Consider the following 13,410-nt stretch of genomic DNA (forward strand, 5'->3'; position numbering starts at 1 on the left):
TGTTTTTTTATTTCAACTTCACGACATCAATAAAATACCCCAAAGGAGCCTCCATGCCAAATATCAGCATCCTCGGACACATTAAATGAATGGCAAGCTTCTAATGAGCTAAAAAATAACTTGCACCAAAAACCTTAACGTTGATGTGCGACAAAAAAGTTAAGGTCAAAAATTTAAAACATTTGAAAAATTTTAATTTCAACTTCACGACATCAATAAAATACCCCAAAGGAACCTACATGCCAAATATCAGCATCCGAGTACACATTAAATGAATGGCAAGCTTCCAACGAGCTAAAAAATAACTTGCACCAAAAACTTTAACGTTGATGTGCTACAAAAAAGTTAAGGTCAAAACAGGTCAAAAATTTGAAATTTTTTTTTTATTTCAACTTCACTACATCAATAAAATACCCCAAATGAACCTCCATGCCAAATATCAGCATTCAAGTACACATTAAATGAATGGCAAGCTTCTAAATAACTTGCACCAAAAACTTTAACGTTGATGTGCTACAAAAAACTTAAGTTCAAAACAGGTCAAAAATTTGAAATTATTTTTTAATTTCAACTTCACAACATCAATAATATACCCCAAAGGAACCTCCATGCCATATATCAGCATCCAAGTCCACATATTAAATGAATGGCAAGCTTCGAACGAGCTAAAAAATAACTTGCACCAAAAACCTTAACGTTGATGTGCTACAAAAAAGTTAAGGTCAAAAATTTAAAACATTTGAAATTTTTTAATTTCAACTTCACGACATCAATAATATACCCCAAAAGAACCTTCATGCCAAATATCAGCATTCAAGTACACATTAAATGAATGGCAAGCTTCTAAATAACTTGCACCAAAAACTTTAACGTTGATGTGCTACAAAAAAGTTAAGTTCAAAACAGGTCAAAAATTTGAATTTTTTTTTAATTTCAACTTTACGACATCAATAAAATACCCCAAAGGAACCTCCATGCCAAATATCAGCATCCATGTACACATTAAATGAATAGCAAGCTTCGAAATAACTTGCACCAAAAACTTTAACGTTGATGTGCTACAAAAAAAGTTAAGTTCAAAACAGGTCAAAAATTTGAAATTATTTTTTTATTTCAACTTCACGACATCAATAAAATACCCCAAAGGAGCCTCCATGCCAAATATCAGCATCCTCGGACACATTAAATGAATGGCAAGCTTCTAATGAGCTAAAAAATAACTTGCACCAAAAACCTTAACGTTGATGTGCGACAAAAAAGTTAAGGTCAAAAATTTATAAACATTTGAAATTTTTTAATTTCAACTTCACGACATCAATAATATACCCCAAAGGAACCTCCATGCCAAGTATCAGCATTCAAGTACACATTAAATGAATAGCAAGCTTCTAAATAACTTGCAGCAAAAACTTTAACGTTGATGTGCTACAAAAAAGTTAAGTTCAAAACAGGTCAAAAATTTGAAATTATTTTTTAATTTCAACTTCACAACATCAATAAAATACCCCAAAGGAACCTACATGCCAAATATCAGCATCCGAGTACACATTAAATGAATGGCAAGCTTCTAACGAGCTAAAAAATAACTTGCACCAAAAACTTTAACGTTAATGTGCTACAAAAAAGTTAAGGTCAAAAATTTGAAATTATTTTTTAATTTCAACTTCACTACATCAATAAAACACCCCAAAGGAACCTACATGCCAAATATCAGCATCCACGTCCACATATTAAATGAATGGCAACCTTCGAACGAGCTAAAAAAATAACTTGCACCAAAAACCTTAACGTTGATGTGTGACAAAAAAGTTAATGTCAAAAATTTAAAACATTTGAAATTTTTAAATTTCAACTTCACGATATCAATAATATACCCCAAAGGAACCTCCATGCCAAATATCAGCATCCTAGTACACGTATTTAATGAATGGCAAGCTTCTAAATAATTTGCACCAAAATCGTTAACATGCTCACGCCGGGGTTATCGCTATAGCTCTCTGTTCTTCGAACAGGCGAGCTAAAAATGATTTTTTAAGTAAAATTTTCCACAAGGCATTACATTGATTAACTAACCCTCACCCTTTATGAAAAACTTTGTAAAGGCATTGGATCACGATGGTAATGGCTTCCAATATCTCAGAGAGAAGTTTGGCACAGAGAAAACTGATGTTAAACTCAAAGCAGGCATTTTTTTGTCGGGCCCCAGATCCGAGAACTGATGTGTGATCCCCAGTTCAAACATATACTAAACCCACTTGAGTTTGCAGCATGGGAAGCATTTGTGTTGATTGTGCAGAACTTTCTTGGGAAACATCGAGCTGAACAGTATACAGAATTAGTGCACAACATGCTGAAGGCCAACCAGCGAATGGGCTGAAGGACGTCTCTTAACAGCACTTCTTGCATTCTCATCTTGATTTCTTCCCACCTAATATGGGTGAGGTAAGCGATGAGCAAGGCGAAAGGTTCCATCAAGACAGTTCGGACATGGAAACTGGGTATGAAGGCCGGTTCAACCCAAACATGATGGGCGATTACTGCTGGTTCCTACAACAGGAGACCAATTCCACACAAGTGCAAGAGCAAGGGTCTCGCACACTCCTGAACACATCTGAACAGTGCCTACACTGACTATATTGAAAGGAAGAGGGGAAATTTGAAGTGTTGTTTCTGAATCACTCAGTGGGGCAGATTTCCCTTTCAAGTTTACACCCTTCCTAAGATTACCATGTTCTAATGTTTTAACAACTTTTTCTGCACCTTGTTTATGTTCTTGGTTTGTATACTACATATTATACACAGAGATCAGTCATTGTTATTACTAAGCACTGATATTAGATGTGCAATGTTGGGATCTGCAATAATAAAGTATCTAATATAGCATGCAGGTATCATTAATACATTAAGCCTGGTGTTGGCTCAGTGGTTAGGGTGGTGGCTTGGGATCCTTGGGTCCTGAGTTCAAGCCCCGTCGGCCACCGAATTAAAATGAATACATCAGGGGGTTGACTCAGCCTGTCATCCTTCAAAGGTTGGCAAAATGAGTACCAGTTCCATTGTGTGTACTGGTAGAGGGGCACTGCATCAGCAACACAGTCACGCTTCAAGAAATAATAGCTACCCTGGCAGCTAAGCTGCCATACGACCACCACCACAATACATTTACATATTTTGAAAACCTGATGTGCTCACTAAAGTGTGACTACAGATTTGAAATTGGCAGCCCACATTTAGTCAAGAACACCTGCATTTCCCTTAGTCACAGACAAAAAGGTTTTGTTGTTGTTGCCCAGTGAAGTAAAATTTTTGATGACAAATCACTGCAACCTCAACATACCATCTTCACAAAACATTGCTCAAAGCACTCACAAGGAAAAACACAGACTGTGTATAAGCACCATACTCACTCAAGGCCTGAACATGGTGGTGGTTTAATAGACCTGTGTAAAACAATCTAATAACAGGCACACAAGTAAACACTGTGATTAAATTTGTTGTTGACATCAAATCGCAACATCCTCAACATACGATCTTCAAAAAGAAATTACTCTTGCTCCTGGGGGGGAAAAAAACGCAGGCAGTGTATAAGCACAAGACCTGATCGAGACCTGAAGACGAATTATCTGGGATCAATTTATTTTTATTATTATTATTATAATTTTTTTTAAAATACAAACATAACCCTCAACCTTCCTCTTGAGTCGAGATGAAAGAGGAGGCCATGCAAAGATTGGTCGTACTGGTTCCTGCTGGGACTAAATGCATAAACAAACTTCTTTATCTGTTAGATAATGGATAGGTTATAAAAATAATATTATGGGACATGCAACACACAATGATGGATGAGACGGTCTCTTCCTGTGTTCAAGGTTTGATTTTTTTTTGGCTTGTTTGATTTTTAATCCATTAACTAATTGACAAGCATGTAAACCTTGATGTGTTTTATGGTAGTTTATCACTTGACTGTTACACGCACACTCCAAAAGAAGTACCTCCCCCCCCCCCCCCAAATTAGTCAAACCACCTGTTAAATGCTTCAAACAATTTTATTCGATGTAGAAAGGGTAACATTACAGGATTTTTTTTTTGAAGTGCTGAGGATTAAGATGTTGAACAAATTTACTGAGCTAATCGATAATGATCATAAAACGTACCCTCCCCCTCTCCGCTCAAAGGGAATCCAGTGAGGGCTGGTATTTGTGCAAGTTAGAATAACAAGTACGTGTCCGTGTTGTACTGTACATTAAATGGTGGTTTATTTATTCTACATTTTCATACAACCATGCTTGGGATCCTAGGTTCCTGAGTTCAAATCCCACTCATTGTTGAATTAATACCAGGTGGGGTTGACCATGCCTGTCATCCTTCCGAGGTCGGCAAAATGAGTGCCAGCTCGCTGGTATCCTGTGTCGGAGTGGCGACCCGTCCAGGATTGTGCCCAATAGCTAAACAGACTGCCTCGGCAGCACCAATGCTCTGCACACAGAATGGTCCCAACGGATGGATGGACACCACCATGATGTTCTTTTTCAGTCGTCTCAAGTTCCCTGCAATTATTAAAACTTGGACACAGGTGGGTCACACAAGTTACAAACTGATAACTACCCATGCTGAGTGAATCATTAAGTGGTTCAAAGGTGAGAGACTCAGCATTGTAATGTATAATGTGGTGGTAGTTTTAACATCAGGATCCAATCTGCTATAGACCGTTGGCTAACATTCCATGTTTGTACATGTCTGGAAAACGATTTGTTTCTTAAAATGTAATTTATTAACCTCCACTTCCCTTCTCCCCCCCCCCCCAACCGAATATCCTTATTGTAATTGGAAATGTATTGCCTGTGTGCCCCAGGTTAAACTAGTAAAGAACCTGTTCTTGCAAACAGGTTGATTTCCCTGAAATTGTTATTTTATTGATTTATAATAACCTTTCACCACATGGCAATAATAAGCTTGTATGGAGAATTAGGGTCGAGCCTTGAGTCGAGGGGAATGAAATGTACCCCCTAAAACCATCCCATGTGCATCCCAGGTACAACCACCAGTTTAACTTTGTGTATGGGGGGGGGGGGTAGATTTTTACCGACTAATATCCATGAGGGTTCTTATGAATTCAATAATTTTTATCTATCCCTCAATTCTTGAATCCAGAAACCATTGGTTTTTGAATGGAATGTCTTGTTATATCTTTTATCTTCCATCTTACCATTTGATTTGTTGTTCCATTATTGACTCAATTCTGGTTATTAAACATTTAATCCCCCCCCCCCCCCCCATAATTAATTTTCCAGTGCATGCCATTGAACAACTGGACGCCGGGGATTTGCTAACATGTCCGACCAGTGTCTTATGCCATTAGCTGATGCATTGCAACCAACAACCACCGACCCAATGGCCTCGTTTTTCTTTACTTTGTTTGCGTCGTAGATGGAGAAAATGATTTGAGTGTTCTGTTGGGGGTGGAGAAGGAAAACAACGTGTCAGTGGTGAGGATTAGGAGGGGAAACAATAAAAAGACTTGTCAAGAGAATTAAGAAGTTTCACAATACATGTTTAAGAGAAAAAACAAACAAACTATTTTAACATTTATCAGTAATTAAGATTTATATATATGCAAGTCTGAAGACGACGATGGTTCAAGAGCGGTATTTTACGATGTAGATTGTTTCAGAAGTCAAGGATGAGACAATGTGATAATGTTTGACCAAGTTATAAAAATGATCAACATGATGTGGTACGAGTGACAGGTTATTTAAATAGCTGCAAAATGTCGAAAACTCAGTTTCGTTCAACAACTTAAAAAATTTGACCTTTGCATAACCTTTAAAGGTCCCAAAACAATGTTGTGGACATTAAAAATAAGGAAACAGGATACGTGCTATAGCTTAATGGGGTAGTTTGTCGAAGAAGGTCGAAAACCCGGTTCGATTCCCACAACTTTGAAAATTTGACCTTTGTGAACTTTAAAGGTCAAAGGTCAAGGATTATGACCTTTGGTGCAAAACTTCCTCTGGAACATTCCAGGAACAATATAACATCATATAGGCTATATGGCATTTCACACTCCTCGGATTATCCAGACTTTGATGAAATCAGCGTAAAAACAAACTTGAAGGGGGTGCCACGGGCAAGGTGTTTGAGATAGAGAAAAATGGTTTCAAGACTTTAGGTGGGGAATGACCTCAATATTATGCATAAAAAAATATTGGCATCCTCGCTCTCAAAGTTTGGGCGGTCGTCTGATTTTTATGTCAAAATTCTAAATTTTCTAAGTTCATGACCTTGTGACAAAAATGAAAAATCGAGCTCTGTGGGGCTATGCAGGTGCCATTGGGCTAACCAAATACCGAAACCTCTGCCAGATTCGACAAACCCCTCGGAGAATAAATTTTTTTTATGTCAAAATCGCAATTTTCTAAGTTCGTGACCTTGTGACCTTGACCTGAAAATGAAAAAAAAAAATCGAGCTCCGTGGGGCTGTGCAGGTGCCATTGGGCTAACCAAATACCGAAACCCCTGTCAGATTCGACAAAACCCCCAGGAGAAGATGCAAATTGAAATCGGCTACCCCCTAAAAACACATGTTTTTTGGCCGTGGGTCCACCCATTATGGGCGGACCACACCCATTTTCAGGAAAACACAACGAGATCATGATATAAACCTCCCACCAAAATTTCATCAGGATCGGATCAAAACCCACGGAGCTATGCTCGGGACAGACAGACATAGACATACAGACAAGCCGGTAGGCGACGAGGGATTCGCTGGGATCGAAGCGCTGGATACTATGCTTTTCATTCTGACTGATTCACCGACGAAGATTCATTGCCAAGACGTATTGGTTCACATGCAATTGTTCCTCTGCCTGGCAAGATTTTTTCTATTGCGTATTTTGCCAACTGGCACTCCTCATAAAAAATGACGGTAAATAGACACCCTATTTTTGAAGGACTACCATTTGAAAAACAATCAGTTTGCTGGTTTGTGCTGTGGAGCCTCGCATTGCAAAAAAAACACACACACACGCACGCACGCACGCAAAACCCCATAAACTTCTCTCAATGCTCTTGTTTGACCACACCTCCTGAGCCACACTATTTTTCATAAGCCACGCTCACTTTCCTACGCCACTCCCACTTTAAATAATTGGAGGTGGTGTGTGGGTCGTGGAATCGTTTTCGGTAAATAAATAATTAAAGGTGGTGTGTGGGTTGTGGAATCGTTTACGGTAAATAAATAATTGGAGGCGGTGTGTAGGTCGTGGAATTGTTTCCGGTAAATAAGTAAATAATTGGAGGTGTTGTGTGGGTGGGGAATTGTTTACGGTAAATGAATAAATAATTGGAGGTGGTGTCGGAAGGAGAATCCGAAATGGTAAATAAATAATTGGAGGTCGTGTGTGGGTGGTGGAATCATTTTGGGTAAATAAATAATTAAAGGTGGTGTGTGGATCGTGGAATCGTTTTCGGAAAATAAATAAATAATTGGAGGTGGTGTGTGGGTGGGGAATCGTTTTCAGTAAATAAATAAATAATTGCAGGTGGTGTGGATGGGGAATCGTTTTCGGTAAATAAATAATTGGAGGTGGTGTGTGGGTGGGGAATCGTTTTCGGTAAATAAATAAATTATCGGTTTGCTGGTTTGTGCCGTGGAGCCTCACTTTGCAGACACACACACACACACGGAAAACCCGATAAACTTCTCTCAATGCTCGTTTGACCACACCTCCTGAGCCACACAATATTTTTCATAAGCCACGCCCACTTTCCTACGCCACTCCCACTTCATCAACCACGTCCACTTTCTCTAAGCTCCGCCCACTTTCCTTAGCCCCTCATAAAAAATGACGGTGAATAGACACCCGATTTTTGAAGGATGACCATTTGAAAAATAAAACCTCAATCAAAAATCGGCTTGAGTAAAATTTTCTAAATATCTCGAAGTGTTTAATTCCGAAGTCTCGATTCTCTACATTCAAAACTGAAGGACAAGTATTGAAAATACTGTACGCGGTTTTTCGGCCGCTGCACAGCAACAGGTGGTTGCTTGCAACCAAATTCAAACGCGCACATTCCCAACAAATACTGCACACGTTGGCAAAGTTTCATCAAAATCGATTCTCTGGTTCGTGCTGTGGAGCCTCGCGTTGCAGACACACACACAGACAGACAGACGGAAAACCCAAATAAGGGATATCTAGCATAGAGAGCGAATCCAACAGACAGAGACACACAACAATAATGAATATAGTGGTCACATATTTTTCGTGAAAATATTTTTTTCGTGAAACCAATATAAATACATTTTTAACCTACTGTTGCACACACACACTCCGAATATTCGAAAGCGATTTTAGGCTTGAATTTTCAACAAAAGGTAAGTATATATTGGATTCGCTATATATGCGAGATATCCCTTATTGTCTGGTATTCTGTCTGTCTGTCTGTGTGTGTGTCTGCAACGCGAGGCTCCACGGCACAAACCAGCGAACCGATTTCGATGAAACTTTGCCAACGTGTGCAGTATTTGTTGGAAATGTGTGCATTTGAATTTCATTGCCTAGCAACCACCCGTTGCTGTGCAGCAGCCGAAAAACCGCGTACAGTATTTTCAATACTTGTCCTTCCGTTTTGAATGTAGAGAAGCGAGACTTCAGAATTAAACACTTCGAGATATTTAGACAATTTTACTCGGGCCGATTTTTGATTGAGGTTTTATTTTTCAAATGGTCGTCCTTCAAAAATCGGGTGTCTATTCACCGTCATTTTTTATGAGGGGCTTAGGAAAGTGGGCGGAGCTTAGGGAAAGTGGACGTGGTTGATGAAAAGTGGGAGTGGCGTAGGAAAGTGGGCGTGGCTTATGGAAAGTGGGCTTGGCTTAAGAAAAATATTGTGTGGCTCAGGAGGTGTGGTCAAACAAGAGCGTTGAGAGAAGTTTATCAGGTTTTCCGTGTGTGTGTGTCTGTGTCTGTGTCTGCAACGCGAGGCTCCACAGCACAAACCAGCAAACCGATAATTTATTTATTTACCGAAAACGATTCCCCATCCACACCACCTCCAATTATTTATTTATTTACCGAAAACGATTCCATGATCCACACACCACCTTTAATTATTTATTTATTTACCGAAAACGATTCCACGATTCACACACCACCTTTAATTATTTATTTACCGAAAACGATTCCCCACCCACACACCACCTTTCATTACTTATTTATTTATCGAAAACGATTCCACGATCCACATACCACCTTTAATTATTTTTTATTTTCCGAAAATGATTCCACCACCCACACACCACCTCCATTTATTTATCGTAAATGATTCTACGACCCACACACCACCTTTAATTATTTATTTATTTACCGAAAACTATTCCATGACCCACACACAACCTCCAATTATTTATTTATTTTCCGTAAACGATTCCACGACCCACACTCCGCCTCCAATTATTTATTTATTTTCCGTAAACGATTCCACGATCCACACACCACCTTCAATTATTTTTTTAACGAAAACTATTCCACGACCCACACCATCTCCAATTATTTATCGAAAACGATTCCCCACCCACACACCACCTCCAATTATTTATTTACCGAAAACGATTCCACGACCCACACCACCTCCAATTATTTATTATTTAAAGTGGGAGTGGCGTAGGAAAGTGGGCGTGGCTTATGAAAAATATTGTGTGGCTGAGGAGGTGTGGTCAAACAAGAGCATTGAGAGTTTATCAGGTTTTCCGTCTCTCTGTGTGTGTGTGTGTGTGTGTGTGTGTGTGTGTGTGTGTGTGTGTGTGTGTGTGCGCGCGCGCGCGCGCAACGCGAGGCTCCACAGCACAAACCAGCAAACCGATTATTTTTCAAATGGTAGTCCTTCAAAAATAGGGTGTCCATTTACCGTCATTTTTTATGAGGAATGCCAGTTGGCAAAATACGCAATAGGAAAAATTTTGCCAGGCAGAGGAACAATTGTATGTGAACCAATACGTCTTGGCAATGAATCTTCGTCGGTGGATCAGTCAGAATGAAAAGCATCGTATCCAGCGCTTCGATCTTAGCGAATCCCTCGTCGCCTACCGGCTTGTATGATTTCTTTCCTGAAATCATAGATTTCAGTAACCACTTTAAATGTTTAGTACTTTCAAGGTGAGCTATATATTCTGCAGTCAGGGGTTAGAAAGAGTTTTATATTACCTCTGCCATCACAGGTGGATACCGGTTATGCTTATGTTCGATAACATGCATTCACCATGTACAGTAATTTATCAAATATCCTGGATAAATATGCTCAACCCTTCTCCCCACTTTTAATATTCGAAAACATTGAGGATATGGTGGTTAAGATCATGATGATTATTTGCTCATCTGGTTTAAATGGCACCTACAGGACTTAAGATATGCAATTTGGGAATGGAGCTAATTGAACGTTATTACAGGTGGGCCAAAAGAAGACCATCTGCAAAGAAACTTCAACGAGTCTGACACTTTCAAAAATTTTCCAAACATATCACAAGATGGTGTAACTAGTGGTGATAAACAGGAAGAAAACTTCAACACAAGACCTATCAGTTAACAGTGACAACAGGTATCTATCTATCTATCTGTTCAGTCTGACCTTGCATTTTTGATGTAGGAGAGGGTACTGTGAATACATCTTTAGAAAATAATTATTTGTCATCACCCCCATGAACTCCAATGGACAACCATCAATTTCCATAATAAGGGTTAATCGTTCACAGAATAATGACAACACCAAGCTAGGATTTGATATCCCATTTCCAAACTTGGTGCCAATCCTAAACAAATGATGCAAAAAGGTTACTCCCAAATGTATCCACTAGTTGAATCATCACATGGTCTGCTGCATGTTGAGGGAAGGGACAAACCTGTATCTGGTCAAAAGGGATGTCGAAGCTGAAGGTTTCGTTGAAGTAAGGGTTCAACGTATTCATCTTTACGGTTGTCTTTTTCTTCTTCAGTTTGCGTCTGTTTTGTACCAGTTGCAGCTTGACATATGGATCTGGCAAGAGATGGGACAATTAAATGACTGAATAAGTCCAGCAATGGGTGTTTGAACGAAAGTGCAGAGATGTAACGAGGATCATTAATATATTTACTTGTGATGCTACAAAATAATACTTTTCACATTCTCAGGGAATTGAGCCAGATGATAGGGCTATTAGAGTTAAGTGTTCCACCAAGCTAACCCTAACAGCTTGTGACCCATGATGGGTTTTTCCCCATTCTCATCTTCTATTGATCAATTCGGGAGCCCCAACTTCTCCACTTCATTCCATCAACTTTCTACCTTCAATCTCCCTTGTCATTTTTCTAGATACACATCTCGGCCCAGATATAAATTCATCCTGGTGTTTCGCAGGTAGGGTGGTACATCAACGTGCCATCCATTGAATGGACCACTGGGTGTCCTGTCTGCTGGCATTAGTTGGTGGACATTAAAGATCCCACTGTGTCCTTCACGAATAGTCAAGTCACGAGACACCTTGAACAAATTACAAATTCCTGCTGTAATAACCAGGGGGCACTGCATCAGCAGCACAGCTGTGTCCCCCAGCAAATGACGCGACCTGCAGCCACGTGTTGCATACAAAAGAAGAAGCAGCATTATACATGTTTCTTGCATACAGATCACTGATCTAGTAGTTCTCAAACGCCTTGCACTGAGTCTTGCTCCCCCTTGACTTTCACCCCCCCCCCCACCCCTTCATCCCCACACTAAAATGTTATTCCTTTCTTGATCCTAACAGTAATTCTTTCATTGTTCTCCCCAAATTCTCGTTTATTTGTCTCTGTTTCTGTCTCTGTTTCTCTCCCTCTCTCACATCAACTCTTTGCTTTAGCCTTTTAAATAAATAATCTTTATTGTCCTGTAACCAGGGAAAATCCTCTTTGGTGACACCGTAAGTTCAAACATCATGAAAAAAAAAAGCATCAAGAGGAATAAGAAAACGGTAAAAAATATGGAAGATGGACGAAACGGGAAAATGGCCAAGAATTTGAATTAAAGATGGTTTAGTCTCACCACACCTATTCACAGGCCTTTATTCACTTGCAGATGTCTCTGCCCATGTTGTTGTTTGTTCACATCCTATTGTCATGCTTTGATCACTCAGCTTTGTCAAACTCTTCCATGAGCTAATCTTACACCTGGACATTTCTTTAAGTTGGCTAATGAAAAAGAAATTGCACTTTTTATAAACAGTATGCTTCTGATTTCAGCTCATCAGATAGTCTTGTATACACAAGCATTTCACTTTGTAACACTGCAGTTGACCTTTCCATGAAATAGTTCCACGAGTAGGATTGAAATTAGGCCGGCCGAGTGCTTTAATCCGTTTAATTGGGGAAACAAGCTTGTGACTTGCCATAGTATTTTGGTCTAGAGATGTACCTTCCGATTTTCAGGAATAGTCCTTTTTATGCAAAGATACATGAGATAATCAGTATATATATATATATATGTATATATATATATATATATATATATATATATATATATATATATATATATATATATATATATATATATATATATATGTGTTTTTTTTAAAAGCGTGAAGCTGATAATTGCAGTGGCATTAAGCACTTGAAGTCACAGCATCACCTGATATCCCCTGTTTATCCAGGTTCTTCAGATTCTTTCCCTCCAGAATGACAATGAAAAGCTTCCCAGCCGTAGGGATGTAACGCAGAGAGAAGCACAAATCTCCGAGCACATCACTCTGTAGGAATCATTCATTGATCAAGGTTATTATGAGCTTTTGATTTTTGTAGAACAGAGCAAATGCATTACCATAAACTCAGTCCACCAAGCGATAACAAAGACATGATGTTAAGATTAAGCTCACCCTTGTCTTTTGCCAAAGATGGTGATATTTTAAATATTCATAAGGGTTAAAGGAACAGCTGGCTCAAGTTAGGCTGTTTCCAAAATCCTTTGTGCACGGAATTGTTATTTCATTTAAAATACAGGATCAGATGCTTATGGTGAGAATGCCAGCAATCCTGCTGTACCTCCTTAATATTGTTACGTTTGAGGGGGGGGGGGTATGCATTCAAAGGGTAATTAGGATGTTTAATTAGGTATGCCATGCTGTTCGAGTTTACCAGGATCTCGATGTAATAAGTAGCAATTCAGTGGTGATAAGTTGTCTAGTAAATGTTCATTTCTTCAAGGGGGGAAATGATAATTGTCACGTAATTAGATAGGGACACGGGATAGGGTAAGTGTGTCTGCGTAAACCCCTTTTTGGTATTCTCTGGAGACTGGCCGTGACGTCACAGGACAGTGCAGCGGATGGCTCCGCCCCGTGATCACGATTGGCAGAAGGCGACGGCGGTGGGCCAATAAACGGCTCGATTGGAGGTGACGAGGGCA

At 39.4% G+C, this 13,410-nt stretch overlaps 2 protein-coding genes across 6 annotated transcripts in view; one reads left to right on the plus strand and one right to left on the minus strand.

The window, feature by feature from the left end:
• LOC147013397 (CUGBP Elav-like family member 1-A) overlaps positions 1–13,366 on the plus strand; it is a 49,669-nt gene extending 36,303 nt beyond the window's left edge. The window contains exons 12-14 of one of the 3 annotated variants that reach the window (XR_015051322.1): positions 10,448–10,596; positions 12,659–12,779; positions 13,317–13,366. The gene's annotated coding sequence lies outside the window, so the exon portion shown is untranslated. Of the gene's footprint in view, positions 1–10,447; positions 10,597–12,658 lie in introns of all 3 variants that reach the window. The other 2 variants (XR_015051321.1, XM_085855196.1) reach the window with 2 other exon arrangements.
• The window catches only part of LOC147013398 (synaptotagmin-A-like), a 35,963-nt gene continuing 23,642 nt past the window's right edge, over positions 1,090–13,410 (minus strand). For all 3 annotated transcript variants that reach the window (XM_085855194.1, XM_085855192.1, XM_085855193.1), the window contains 3 exons: positions 12,637–12,754; positions 10,898–11,031; positions 1,090–5,450 (listed from right to left, as the gene is read on the minus strand). In XM_085855194.1, the coding sequence (XP_085711320.1) occupies positions 5,280–5,450; positions 10,898–11,031; positions 12,637–12,754 (423 nt within the window). In that variant the 3' untranslated portion in view covers positions 1,090–5,279. The remainder of the gene's footprint in view (positions 5,451–10,897; positions 11,032–12,636; positions 12,755–13,410) is intronic.

This window comes from Eptatretus burgeri, chromosome 14 (genome assembly GCF_056783735.1).
Source record: "Eptatretus burgeri isolate ZD-2024b chromosome 14, Ebu_testis_v1, whole genome shotgun sequence".
Lineage (NCBI taxonomy): Eukaryota > Metazoa > Chordata > Myxini > Myxiniformes > Myxinidae > Eptatretus > Eptatretus burgeri.